Source organism: Ursus arctos, unplaced genomic scaffold, assembly GCF_023065955.2.
Source record: "Ursus arctos isolate Adak ecotype North America unplaced genomic scaffold, UrsArc2.0 scaffold_5, whole genome shotgun sequence".
Taxonomy (NCBI): domain Eukaryota; kingdom Metazoa; phylum Chordata; class Mammalia; order Carnivora; family Ursidae; genus Ursus; species Ursus arctos.
Genome location: NW_026623067.1, coordinates 44,339,977 through 44,354,935, shown reverse-complemented (window position 1 = coordinate 44,354,935; position 14,959 = coordinate 44,339,977). Strand labels below are relative to the sequence as shown.

At 39.6% G+C, this 14,959-nt stretch overlaps 1 protein-coding gene across 1 annotated transcript; it reads right to left on the bottom strand.

Moving 5' to 3' along the window:
* Positions 1-8,651: 8,651 nt before the first annotated feature.
* On the bottom strand, positions 8,652-12,053 carry SPINK14 (serine peptidase inhibitor Kazal type 14 (putative)). The gene is made up of 4 exons (XM_026498425.1): positions 11,984-12,053; positions 10,923-10,966; positions 9,654-9,790; positions 8,652-8,697 (listed from the first exon to the last, which is right to left on the bottom strand). The coding sequence occupies exons 1-4, from the start codon at positions 12,051-12,053 to the stop codon at positions 8,652-8,654; spliced, it is 297 nt and encodes a 98-aa protein (XP_026354210.1).
* Positions 12,054-14,959: the final 2,906 nt, after the last annotated feature.

Here is a 14,959-nt window from a genome sequence, read left to right as displayed (position 1 = left end):
CAACCTCTGTAAGAGCAGTCATTAAACCTTTGCTTGAGTATTGTTAAAACAGGGGCTCCTTTTCAGGGAAGCCCATTCCACTGTTAGATTACACAATTAGACAAAGCCTCCTTAATTTTAATTGAGACCTGTCTTTCTGATGATTCGATTATCCTAATTTCCACCGTGAAGCCACACTGATCAGAGAGTATTTCTCTGTCCCTTCATAGGATCTTTCCCTCTCTTCTTTCCTCCCTCCTTCGTCCTTTCTTTGCTTCTTTCCTTCCTTCCTGTATTTCATGATCTATATCATTGTTCTCTTCCACAGGCTAAGTATCTCCAGTTTTGCTTTTTTCTTTTTAATTTTTAAATTTTCAAAAAGATTTATTTTTTAAAGTAATCTCTACAGCAAGTGTGTAGCTGGAACTTGCAACCCCAAGATTGGGAGTCACATGCTCTACCTACCAAGACAGCCAGATGCCCCTGCAGTTTTGCCTTTTAAAAATGGAATAATTTAGTCCTTTCATTGTTTTGATCAAGCTTTTCTATACAATTTCCAAATGTTCTGTTTTTCATAAAGTTTCCTACCTATAACTACACATACATGCACATACACATAGACATACTACTCCTGTATATATAGTCCTATATATATATTATGAAATATATAATATTCCAGAAGCTACTTCATCAAAATAGAACTTAGCAGAGCTATCAGTTTCCTCAGTCTGCACACTAGACACCCAACTCACCCTCCCTCTGAATCATTTCCCCACTTATGTATTTTAACACCTTCATAATACTTTTTCTTTTCTCTCTTCTTTTCCTCACTTTTCTTCCTTGTTCCTCCCTCAATAGTTTATTAATAAACTGCCTGCAATTTACTAAGCTATATAAGACAGGTGTTGTAGTTCCAAGGACCTTTAGTTCACACTACCAACAGGTGTTTCAAATTCCAAAGGTAATTATTATGAAGGTAGAAACACATTTTGCAGGCAAGAAACTTAAGTCATTTTATTTCTCTGGACCTCTATCAAATCACAAGAATAAGGAGATGTACAAATTTGATTCAGAGAGAGGCTTTCACGAATATTTCGTATTTTAAAGAATCAAAATGCCTCATGACTCCTGCAAATGCTGCCTTCTAAACAGAGCGCTATAATCACCCACAGCAGACAGAGTAGTCTGAGTAAAGGGGCACTTAGAAAATCAGAAGAAGGGCACCAGGGTGGCTCAGTTCGTTGAGTAACCGACTCTTGATTTTGGCTCAGGTCATGATCTCAAGGTTGTGAGATGGAGCCCCAAGTCAGGCTCCGAGATGAGCTTAGATCCTGCTTGGGATTCTCTCTCTCCTTTTTCCTCTGCCCTTCCCCCCAGCCCCCCCACTTGTGTGCGTGCACTCTGTCTAAAAAAAGAAAATAGAAATTAACTTCACTTGTCTTCTGTCCTAAGAACTATTGCCCTACCTATCATAACCACAACTACTTGGAGCAGAATTTTATTACAATTTGGGCTATAATAACAGTCCTCAGGAAGGACCTCTTTCCAACCATCACAACATCAAATAACCTAGATTTTATGTAATAACTAAGGAAAAATTTATTCTTCAACTTGCTCTCACTCATCATTGATTTAGAAGAATATACATCTTTAAAAATTTTTAATCCAGTTAACATATAGTGTTATACTAGTTTCAGGTACACAGTACAGTGATTGAACAACTCCTTACACCACCTGGTGCTCATCACAACAAAGGCACTCCTTAATCCCCACCACCTGTTAACCCATCTCCCACGCCCCTCCTCTCTGGTAACCATCAGTTTGTTCTCTACAATTAAGGGTCGGTTTCTTAATCTGTCTCCCCCTCTCTTTTTTTCCCCCTTTGCTTGTTTGTTTCTTAAATTCCACATGTGAGTGAAATCATATGGTATTCGTCTTTCTCTGAGTTATTTTGCTTAGCATTATAGTCACTAGCTTTATCCATGTTGTTGCAAATGCAAGATTTCATTCTTTCTGATGGCTGAGTCATATTCCAGTGTGTGTGTGTGTGTGTGTGTGTGTGTAACATTTTCTTTATCCATCGATCAATCGATGGACACTTGGGCTGCTTCCATAGTTTGGCTATTGTAAATAATGCTGCTATAAACATAGGGGTGCATGTATCCACTTTGAATTAGTGTTTTTGTTTCTTTGGGTAAGTACACAGTAGTGCAATAGTAAAAAAAAAAGCATGAAACATAATTAAAAGTATGGTAAACTGTGCAACATTAAAATTAATATTAATCAAAATTTTAGAAAATTAGAAAATTAAACTAGTAAAAGTAGTAAAGTAAAAGGTAAATCACCTACTAAGAGAAAATATTTCCAAGACACATATCCAACAAGTGGCTCAGAGAAATATATGAACGTCTATAGATAAGAAAAATACAACAGCCCAATGGAAAAATGTGCAAAATAAAGAAATTATCAAAAAGCTAATAGATTATGCATTATCTCCATTTTTCTTTACATTTCAGTGGTTTTTTCATTATCTACTATTTGATTTGATGTTATAATAAATCCTGCTCTTTTACTTAAGAAAAACATAATTTGGTTCCTTGGATTATTTTACTTTCAGACAGTCTTCACCATGTTTCTTTCATATAACATGTTGCTCTCCTCAATTTTTTTGGGCTATATTATAATTAGAGACTGGCATACGTTTCAGTTTTTCCATTTCATTTTATTATTTTTTATTTTTTTAAAGATTTTATTTATTTGACAGAGAGAGAGAGAGGGCACAAGCAGGAGGAGCAGCAGGCAGAGGGAAAAGCAGGCTCCCCTCTGGGCAAAGAGTCCTATGCGGGCTAGATCCCAGGACTCTGGGATCATGACCTGAGCCGAAGGCAGAAGCTTAACCGACTGAGCCACCCAGGCACCCCAGTTTTCCCATTTTAATTTCAACCTCAAAATGTGCAGCTCTAGCCATACTTCTCTTTGATCTGATGAAGAGTGAATTAATTTCCCTTAATCATCTGCATACTATTATTTGCAACTTTACTGTCTTGCTGTTGGATCTATAAATTAGGGACTCATTTTGTTTCTCTATACTTTTTCCTGTGGTGTGAAGTTTGGGATTAAATAGGGAGAGCTCAGCTGGAAAAAAATATGGCCTTTGCTGGGAGAATTAGGCTCTCTCGGCTTTCTCTTCCTTTTTTTAATTGACATGAGTGGTAATATATCTTATGGACATGAAAAGAATAGTTTCATGATTCATTTATTCCCCCATTTGGGTGTGGATAAATCCCTAATAGAGCAATTGCTGGACTGTAGGGTAGTTCTATTTTTAACTTTTTGAGGAAACTCCGTATTATATGTTTTTCACAGTGGCTGTACCAGTTTGCATTCCCACCAACAGCTCAAGAGTGTTCCTTTTTCTGCACGTTACATCCTATTACATTTTCATACGAATTTGAAAATAAAATTGTTATTCTCTCAAAAAAAACCCCTGCTACCTATTTGGGTAAGATTATATTGAATCTATAAAACTATTTAGAGTGAATGTACTTCTTTATAATATCAAATTGTTAAATTGATGAATGGGGCACTTCCATTTACTTAGGATTTCTTTAAAATCTTTGGTTACTATTTTATAATATTCACAGTAGAGATTATATATACCTTTGCTAGAGTTGTTTTTCCTTATACATTTGCTATTTTTGATATTCTTGGAAATAATATCTTTTAAATAAGTTTCACTTTAGTTTATCACATACATTTAGAATATAATTTCTTTTTCTATGGTGTATTGACCTACTATTCATTAATTCTCATTTCAAAAGTAGCATGTGTAGTATGATCCTGTTTTTATTTCTATCACACTCTTAATCTACATATTTCATCATTAAGAGACAAAGAGGAAAGTTCAGGGAAGATTTTCATCTAAAATTAATGACAGTAAGTCTTGGCTGTAATGTTTTGCTTGATTTTACTTTTTCAATTAAAACTTGCTTTTATTTCCGAATTCTTCTTGAAGAGTATATATTAATATTTCAAAGCAAAATAATTTTAAAATACAAATTTAAAATTTAAATTAAAAGGAATCATGGTATAAGGTGGTCTTGTGGTTTGCATGGTATTTCAATGAATCTCTTTGGCTGCCTACGCATACCCAAACTCCAAGCAATTCCCAATTTTTGTGTGTGTGTGTATATATATATATATATATATATATATATATATATACACACAATGGAATATTAGCCATAAGAAAATGAAATCTTGGGACACCTGGGTGGCTTAATTGGTTAAGCGTCTGCCTTCGGCTCAGATCATGATCCCAGGGTTCTGGGATGGAGTCCCACATATGGCTCCTTGCTCAGCAGGGAGCCTGCTTCTCCCTCTGCCTGCAGCTCCCCCTGCTTATGCTGTCTCTCTCTCTTTCTCTGACAAGTAAATACATAAAATCTTTAAAAAAAAAAAAAAAAGAAAGTGAAACTTTGCCATTTGCAACAACATAGATGGAGCTAGAGAGTATAATGATCAACTTTTAATCAAGTCTGTGTCTTTGAGTTGGTTAACTTTCTTTGGGTAAAACCAATCTAATCAGAAAAAAAGAACTCCACAGAATTATATGAGTAATATTTAGTCTCTTAGATAGAAACATTTCCCAACGTTCTCATCCAATATGAGAGCTGAATAAGAGCTCTGCATCTACTATGTTAGATTTCACCTTCCTGGGGAAAAAACAGAAAAATAACATCAGAAATTGCTGAAAGCTCCCTTCATCTCAAACTGTTCCTTAATTAGGTTCAGAAACAGGGATTCCTATGCAGGCAGTGAAGGAGATCTCTCCTGTTTCTTTCTACCTAAGGTTTTGCCCGCATTTGTTACTCACCTGGACATCCCTATTTAAACCCTTTTGGAGCATCACTTCTCCTCAAAATCAGGTGTGTGCTGTTATTATTATCATTTTAAATGATGAGAAATCTGTAGCTCATAGAGCGTTAGCAACTTGCCCAAATCACAATGTTGCTGTGCGATGAGGGGCCAACGCAGTTACCGGTTTAAACGGCAGTGCTTTACTGCCACCTTCTGGACAAATAGGGTGCATTACAAGTCCTACAAGAGCTCATCATGAGTGAAGTCAGGCTTTAGGCTGAAATAAATGAATAAAAGTCTTACAAGTCATACTAGGATGTTTGTATTCTAACTCACAAAAGATAATGGTTTTTTTAATACATCATGTTTAAATGCTTCTAGAAGTGAGGCAGGATTATGGTTGAGAGAATAGAATGGAGACAATAATTAAGAAGAATATAAAAATAACCCACTAATGAAGGCTTGCATTAAAGAAATATTCAAGGGTTTAATTTATACTTAGGATGAAATAAGAGATATATAAAAGTTGTATATTGAAATTGAGTTTGAGTGAAAAAAGAGAATGTAACATTGACTAATTAAAACAAAACACATGGAGGAGTACATTTAGAAAGAAAAAAATAGGCCTCAGATTAGCTCTATTGATTTTAAAGAGTCTATGAGCCCATGAAATTAAGATGTGTAGTACCGATACTAAGTTTATGGGTACAGTCTCATCATGTGAACATGTGAGTTGAAAGTATATAGACAATAGAGTAACTACAGAGGTGAGTGGGATCATCAAGCAGAGAAAGATGGGGAAAGAGAAGGTAGTAATGACAGAAACCTGAGGTGGATCAACAATTAGAGAATACAAAATAAAGGGATGTGACAGAGGGAGTTCAAAATTCAAAACAGCTGCCAGAGAGGGAGAGCGAGAAAGGGAGAGCGAGAGAGCGAGCTCAGGCAGTAGCTGCCAGAGCAAGGAACGGGCGGGGGAGAGCTCCTTTTATGTTGGCTGTGAGAGGATACGTGCAGCAATGGTCAGCTTTTAGAGGTGGCGCTGAAAGGAGGAAAGTCTGTATTTAGATAAACATGCTGCCCTCCTTTGCTTCTTTGGAAATGGCTACTGTCAAATGACAGAAAAATGTCATTATTAAAGTCCCTTTTACTGTTGTGAATAGTACATTTAAGTAAATGCTTTATTATCCACTGAAAAATTTTGTATTATTACAGAACACAAGTCTTATCCTTTGGAATTTTTTTAAAAAGATTTATTTATTTATTTGAGAGAGAGAGAGAGACAGTGTGCTTGGCAGGGGAGGGGCAGAAGAAGAGGGAGAAAGAGAATCCTCAAGGAGACTCCCCACTGAGCACGGAGCCCCATGTGGGGTCAATCTCAGGACACTAAGAGCATGACTGAAGCCAAAATCAAGACTCACACACTTAACTTACTGAGCCACCCAGGTGACCCAGGAATTCTATTAAACAGTAGAATAATGACTACTAAATACATTGACTAATATATTCTACACTTTAGAAGGTAACAGAGGAAAATCTAAGTACAATGATAAAGATAAAGCTGACTTCTACCTTTAGATAATAGGTAGTAAGAGTAACCAGATATACCTCCTACTTGAAAAGACAACAAAAAAATCAGGCAAAATATATGAAGTAATACTCCTAGACATCAGGCCCTGAAGGACACCAATTCCAGAGAGATGAGAAATAAATATGGTGAGCTCTATGATTGATCTTGGTTTCAGCATTGTAAGAGATTCCCAGAACAGGAAAGAGGAGCCCAGATGAAGCAAGTGGATTCCCTGAACTGAGGAGACAGAGCTGAGAGGAGAGAGACCAATGTGACTATAGTTCGCAGGACCACAGCATGAAAGAGCTGGACAGAAAGCTCAGCATATCGCTGATCGGTGCTTGTGTGTGAGGGAACTACTCAAAGCCAAGAAAGAACCACCAGAGAGGATTAGAGATAGCAGAGTCCAGACCTCATATCAGGCCAGTAATAGTGCCTGTTCCTGTTAGTCACACTAGAAAAACTTAGATTTCATGGAACTGAGTGGAGTACCCAAGAGGAGCTTGCCTCAGTAATGAGCCACAGTTAGCCACTTAGTGAATACTGCACTGGTCCCACCTAACAACTCTTAAAAGTAAGATCCCAGAGGGTCAAACTATTTCCAAGTAACTGATCTGTGTCTCAGAACAAAGGTCAAGACTATTTCTCCAAATATCAAAATATTCAGAACAAGATAAAATTCATAAAATTATGAATTCATAAATTCATTCACAAAAATTCATACTTTCAGATGTCATCCATCATGAGAAGAAAATCAACCATCCCAGAATTGACACAAATATTCAAATTAGTAGTCATAAAAATAGTTATTAAAACTATACTCCAGATGTCAAAAAAGTTAGAAACATGAGAGATAGATCAAACTTGTAGAGATGAAAATGGAAATGTTTGAGATGAAAAATCTACTGCATGACACCCATGGCAGTTTAATCAGAGGAGAAGAGATTTGTAAACACGAAGTCAAGGTGATCGTGTTAGAAAACAATCCTCCTTGCAGTTCTTGCTGTTCCTGCACCCCCAGGACTTAGAAGAGTGCATATAGACATACCATCAAGATAGAGGATATTTCATTTCCCCCAGAGCAATTTGCTTTTCATTTTCTAAAGATGATAGACCAAAGGTGATTTCTCCCTTTTTGTTGGAGCCCTGTGTCTGCCTTGTCATTGGCATAGTAGTCAAGGTCAAAGAGCTAACAGAACAGATAAACACTCTGACCACAGTCTTACAACGATATTCAGAGGCAGAAGAGATGCTCTTCCCAAGCCAGCAGGGCAAGACAGCATATTAGTGTGTGTTAGTTTTCTCTGCATATTAGGAATGTATATATACACAGAAGAAATATAAGCCAAAGAAGAACATATCCCGATAGGTTTCTGAGGTTAAAATGTGTCAAGAGAATGTGTCACGAAACAAACAAACAAACAAACAATGAGACATTTATGGACACCACTGATGTAGGCCTCCTTCTATGGAGAAAAGTGGGGTCCATGGACTAGGGGTGTGCAAATGCCAGATGTGTATAAATGCCTCTCTCTCTCAATGCTGAGTCTAAAAGTGAGGTTGTGGGACTCCTGGGTGGCTCAGTTGGTTAAGTGTCTGCCTTTGGCTCAGGTCATGATCTCAGGGTCCTGGGATCGAGACCCACATTGGGTTCTGTGCTCAGCAAGGAGTCTGCTTCTCCTTCTGCCTCTCTGCCTGCCGCTCCCCCTGGTTGTGCTCTCTCTGACAAATAAATAAATAAAATCTTAAAAAAAACAAATATAAGTGACCTTGTTTAACAAGGGGTTTGCAGCAAGGGGCAGGAGGAATGGCCAGGAAGAGCACAATGCTCCATAGTCCCCAGGAACTGGTTTTTAAGAAATGCCTTAGGAATATAGAAGAGATTTCTGTTGTGTTCCTTGGAAGACAACTTGGAGCATTTATATTACAGATTACTTCACTGTTCACAGTTATCAGGAAGCTGATGAATCCCAATGTTTGTCCTCGACCTTTGGCTCAAATGTTCATTTTGCTCTATTTCTGAGGACTGAGACACAGATCTGAGGACCAAGTTAAATCAGGCTTTCAGAAAAGTTTATTTATTAAGGAGGGAAGAGGTCTAAGGAGCCTTCAGTTATCTGATACAAGCTCAGCAGGGGCAGGTCTCTGCCTCCATCACGTGGGAGGAGGGACGAATTCTAAGAGAAGGATTGTCATGATGAAGAGAAAAAAGATATCCTCTTGGGCATCCAAGTGCACTCAGCTAGCACTTTCCATCATTTTGAAACCTAATTTTCCCCTGAGATTTCCTAAAGGAAAAAAGCAGAATCAACATTTCATGAATAAAATGTCAGAACTACAAAAACTCTTTAAAATTATTTTATCTATCATCCTTATTTTATATTCAAGGAAACTAAGAGCCAAATCACGAAGGGAAGTGACTACATACAAGAGTCAGGTTATTGGCTTTCCTACCCAGGTATCCTTCCATGATTCTAATATACCATGGACGATATTATGACCTGTGCTACAATCTCTTTGAAAATAAGTTATTCAGTCTGGCCTGAGCTTGTGATCTAGAAGATACATCAGTCCTCATCTTATTCTCTTAACACTCTCATGCTTTGGCCCAATTACACATTCCTGTCATTGTTCCTTGTACAAAACTACAAAATGATTGTTGGGTTGAGGGCTCCAGTCTGATGCCATGAGGAGAATTTTAAGCCCTGTGAACTATACTGGCTTACACAGAGATCAAGTTGAAACCATGGTTTTGGGAGACCTCAGCGTCTAATCACTGATAATCATGTCCCATACATCCAAAAACCTAAAAACACTGATTCTTAGCAAAAGGACACAAACTTTGCAGTACCTCATCCTAGCTCAGAGTTTCAGACACGTAAGAGATTGAAGGTATCTGAGAGAAGGCAAAACTGCAATTTGTCTTCCAATAAAAGAATTTCAGGGCTGAATGGAGTAACTGAAGCTTGACTTGGCCTATGGGAACTGACATCACCTGGCGTATGGGAGTGTGAGGGCTCAGCCAGAAGGGCCTGAAACACCACAGAGTACATGGAGTCTGTGTTCCACCCCAGAGGGCTTTCTATTACCACACGCTCTTCTGACTGGGGACTGATTAGTATCTGGGCAAACTGGAGCAAATTCCTGGCTTCAAGGCTGATGCACTTGGTAGAAGAGGTACATAGTCATTTCTGTAGGCTAAGTTGTCTTTGTTCTCTCCTCCCCCCACCCCAAGAGTACTCACAGGCTCTCAATACACAAGATGCAGGGGTTTTCATAGGTTACAAAATTAGTGCCACAGATGGGTTGATATAAATCAGGGCAGGGGTTCACGGTTCCAGTGAACCAACTCAAGTCTACTTTCTTATATGGACATTTCACCTGAAATTCAGTTGAAAAGAATGATATGATTACAATCTCTCCCACAGACAGGTAGGTCACGTCTGGACTTGATTAGGAAAATCTAAACACAGTCAGGATCCCATGACAGTCACACAAAGTGCTTACAGCTGCCCCTCCACAAAGCAGTGGAGGCAGAACCTATGTTCACCCCATCTGACAACTACGATGCCCTCCTTGTGAGGAGTTCCTGCCAGTCACAGGGCACAGAGGCCTGCTACCCTCTGGTGGGAAAGAGAAGAGTGGATAAACAGGATGTACTTGGGAAATTTAGTTTCCTCAATCTCCTTTATTCCCAGAGTATCAGACATGGGAATAGTCTTAGAGATTTTGTGTGCCAACCGGGCAAAAAAACCCTGAAAGCCCATAATTGGAGAAGATGCTTCACTGAAACCCATACGCTTTGATTTAAAATATGATTTAAAAATTTTATCCACTCTCAAAATCCCCAAGTCAACCCTTTTCTTGAAGTTGTGAAATGTGAAAGCATTTAGCATAATGCCCTGCCTTTGTAGGGAACATGAAAAACAAAAGGGATGTGTCTCATCAGGGAGGAGAATCCATGTCCACTCACAGTGCTGCAGTCAGTGGCAGCTGGAAGCAGTGACACGGGGTTGCTGGGACTTGAGAAGGTGGTCTCAGGGGCTCTATGAGAGCCATAGACACATTGATAACGTGCCTCTGATACAAGGTAGGAGAGAGTTTTGGCTGAGTATTTAGAGAAAGAGGGATCATATCCAAGCTTAGACACTCTTCTTCCTCTTTCCTTATCCAACATCAGCACCATGGCCAGGCCCCATCATCTCCTCCTGTATGTGTGTCACCCAGAGAACCCCTCCACTTCCTCTAGTCCCCTGGCAATTGTCAGTGTTCATAAACATCTCCTAGGCTCTGGAGAGGGTTCTCTGGTTGTCAGAGGACCAAATCTTGGCTTGGTTCCCGGTTTAGATCACTCTACTCGGGGCTCTTGTACCAGCAGCGTACCTGCCACGTTTCTGTGGGTGGACCCTTAAGAATGCCACAGAGGGCATTCCTGAAGTAAGGTTATAACATAGCAAGTTCAAAGAAAACTCAGATTAGAATGTCAGTCCTGAGAAACAGAGTGGAAGATTACCTTAACAGTTCCATGTGGTGGCCACCACTCTCGACGGCCTGAAACTAAGACATACAGGAGAATAGTTGCAGAACATAGTATCTGGTAAATCCTAGCTTAATATGTTGACGGAATTAAAAAATTCTAATTTGTTACTGAGGAAGCTTGCAATATGAACACATTTTTATTTATACGTGCATTCATTTTTTTCCCTCAAAAATGTGGAATAATTCTTCTACTCCTGATAGATAATTAGCAAGCAGCCACTGCTCTCATAAATGTTGTCAGTCCAGCATACCAAATAAATTTTTGATTAATAGGAGTTAGCCTGGGCTTGAGATGATTCAGAACTGGCAGCCAATACATAAAAGACATGAAGAAATGTAAAGAGACCGTTAGCCCAATCCCCATATTTTACAGAGAGGGGAAGGACACTTGTTAATGTCCAGGAAGTCATGATAGACAGGTGAAAATTAAAGCTCTTCAGTCCTTGAGCCTAAGTCTCTTTAAAACTCCCTACAGAGCTCTTCTCTAAAAGAGGACAAAAAAGGTAACACCCACTCAAATTCATGGCAAAGCAATTTCAAAAGTTTTACGTCTTTGAGACGTGCTGTGCTGTGAGCATGTTGCCCACCACTGTAACATCATACCTCACTGAGTCCCCATGAGTTAGGTTTCATAATCTGCATTAATAGATGGGAAAACAAAGGCCCTTGTACATTGGCTGGGAGCCTTTTCTTGGGACCACACTCCATTGCCTTTCTCTCTATAGTAAAGTGATACCCTTACATAAATAAATTGAAAATAATTCCGAAGCATTCTTTCAGATTACAATGTCAGAGCTCACAAATCAACCCTACATAACAGCCAGAACCAGTCAAATCACTCACCAGAGGGGCGCTTGGGTGGCTCAGTCAGTTAAGCATCTGCCTTCAGCTGAAGTTGCGATCCCAAGGTCCTGGGATCGAGCCCTGAGTCTGGCTCCCTGTTCATCAGAGAGTCTGCTTCTCCCTCTGCACCTCCCCCTGGCTGTGCTTTCTTGCTCTCTCAAATAAATAAAATCTTAAAAAAAAATTACTCACCAGCAGATAATGCCCAGTGTATCAAGATGAAGAACAAAAGTGAGCAGAATACTAGAAGATATTTGGCCATGTTTCCTCCTGGCGTGTGTGTTCTTAGAATGATGCTCTGAGATATTGCCTCGGGATGTTCCCCTCCAGTACAATCACTAGAGCAAGGTAATCAAGACAGTAAGACCATCTTTGGAGTGAATAGCCATCCTTAGCTTTCCCACTGTAACCACTGTATACCACATCTGGAAAGCCTATTATTTCATCCTTCCCCAAGAACAAAAGTTCAGAAAAACCTAAACTTGGTTCATCAGAAATAAAAGTATAGAACTCAGTGACAGATCTGTGGCCACTTAGAAGAAAGAAGTAAATCAGAGGTTACTCTTTGGACAGAATTATATTATTTTAGTGGGGAGATATTTTAAGTGTCTTGAAAAGGCAACCCCTTACCTGAAGATTCACCTCAATTTTTTTCTTTGAGGGGATACAAAGAAAATGATGAGGCCACTAGAGGCTTCTGGACAACAAGACCTTCTCAACAGAGTAAGCAGGTCTGTACTTGCTCACAAAGCAGAGACTACCTCTTTGCAATAAGACAAAGATTATATTTTAGGCATACTTGGCTGTGCTGAGAATCTTCTGACATGGACTGCTCAACTTTCTTGGAGCATTCTGAGAGAGTACATAGGGAGAAATACCATTCCATCTATCTCATGGGGGCCCCAAAGTTATTTTCAACTAGACATCTGGAAAGGGAGAAGTCAGTGAGCAAATCCTCCTATGGGATTGCCTTCCCTGGTAGCAGCCTTTCTGACCCTAGAGAATGGTAGAGGCAGGTTCCAGGCCTGACCAAGGGACCACATTGAACTCCCCTATCTTCTTAACCCTATAAAAGTGACCTGGTCCTCCCTACGTGCTCTGGCCTTCCTCTCTGCTCTGTACCATATATGACTAGGCAACTGACATAAATTCCCAGATGCTACGGTGTGATATGTGATATCCGAGACACTGTAAAGTCTCCAGGGTACTCCATTCCCCAAGATGGTTGGAGGTTCTTGGCAGTGTCTGGAGCTGCCTAGCTGCCTACCTTGCCTGCTCCTGGGACAATGTAGGACATGTTTTTGCTAAGAACACCCCATCTCTTCCTGACATCGTCCCTGGCTTCCTTTGGGAATGAAGCAGCAACAGAGGAAGATCCCGCTGCATGAAAGCATCTTGCCAGATGCCCACTCCCCTTGTCACTATGTCCCTTTCGACCCACCTCAGAAAGAAGACAGAAGGAAGAGAGATGTAACATGCTCCTTCGTGGCTTGTGTCTCTTTTAAGGAGCAGGTATTAGGGCTGCAGGAGGGGGGAGAACAGCGATGTAGGAGAGAGAAGGCACTGAGGCATTGTGTGCTGGGTGGAGCAGGCCCTGGAGGCCCCAGATTCAGGGTAAATAAAAGTCAAACCTCTGCAGGAGGCATTGGGGAAGGAAGCACAGAGCTGCCTCGAAGACTTGGGGGTGGGAATGGATCACTGGACACCGGACAGGGCAGCCCTTGGCAGGCAACCCAAAGAGGCAATGGCATGAGGAAACGTACCACAGTTGGAAAGAGCACAGAGGCAAAAAGCAGAGTATGTTCCCCAAGAGTTAGTACTTCTGGCCAGCGTGCAAGAAAGGAGGTCGGTGCTGAATCAGGTCTCTGGATGCCATTTTCCGTGGGTCTAGCCCTGTTCTTGAGCTGAGCCAGAGACTTTGCAGCTTTGTGACCTGGAAGATTTGTGGTCATGGCTGAGTTTCCTCTTATCCGAACTTCCTGTCTCCATCTTCCTTCTAGTAAAGAACAATTGTTCTTCCACCAAGGAAATATGTGAACTTGAGAAAATTGGAAAAACAGGAATTTGAAAAAAGAAATAAAAAGACATGAATCTCAAAACCCAGACGTTAAACATATATTGAATTATATTGTTCCAGTTTTTAAAAACCAAATTTTTGTAGTATTGTATATTGTTTCCTGCCTTTTTTGCTTAGAAATGTACTGTGACGTTTTCTTGATCTTTAAATGTAGTCATATAGTACCTGAATTTAGATGCCTGTTGCCGTATTCTGTCAATATATGGGTTTTTATTATATTAATATTCTTCCATTGTTGCTCAATTAGGTTAAAGCCAATTTTCATCATTATTAACAATGCTAGAATGAACAAATTTTTATTTACCTCAGTTACTTTATTTCTTATTAATTTTAATAAGTGCCTAAGAACAAACCTACTGGACACTTCCAGAAAGGACCCGAGTCACCTAGAATATGAAAGAGGTGGTTTTCACCCAATTTGTGGGTTCTGTGCTTGTAATCTAACATGGAACATTTTGAAAATACAGTGCCACCTTACTAAGAATCATTTTTTCCTCAATTCAGAGAGATAGATAGAGGGACTCCATTGCATAGAAAGCATTATAGAAGAAAAGGTAAAACATCATAGGAAACAAATAAGGCTGAAATATCTATAGCTTTTCCAAACTCTCCCAAAATCCAGTTGAATTAATAATATTGGATGAGGAGAATAAATAAAATTATGTAATCACATCTCCCTCAGAGAATCCTTAGTCTATGACTTCCTCATTGATCATACCCATGGCTTTATGCTAAAAGCTATAACTTGGGGATTTTCCCTGGATGGCAGGCTCCTTTTCCTAGTTATGAAATGATTTGATTTGTATGTTTGCTTATCACCTTTCAGGGATACCAAAATCCTCTACAAGATTTAACCTACAGCTCCGGTGTTCTCCTGCAGAAAGGAAAGTTTCAACTCCACTACTCAAATTACAGAGCTTTCTTGTCTAGCCCATTCTGTTAACTAATTATATTCCCACCAGAGCACTGAACTGCCTTCCTTTATGTTCCAATAGCTGTCCTTCCCTCGCAGAATAGCCACCACACAGATGTCAGTCCAACCCCAGGCTATAGGATCAAGTCTTTTTCTTCTTAAGGATTTTACAGAAGCC

Coding starts and splice junctions, on each gene's coding strand:
- SPINK14 (XM_026498425.1), bottom strand. CDS start 12,053: ATGGCCAAATATCTTCTAGTATTCTGCTCACTTTTGTTCTTCATCTTG. Junction 10,967..11,983: donor ACACTGGGCATTATCTGCTG/GTGAGTAATTTT, acceptor TGTATGTCTTAG/TTTCAGGCCGTCGAGAGTGG. Junction 8,698..9,653: donor ATCTTGTGTATTGAGAGCCT/GTGAGTACTCTT, acceptor TTTTTCCTTTAG/GAAATCTCAGGGGAAAATTA.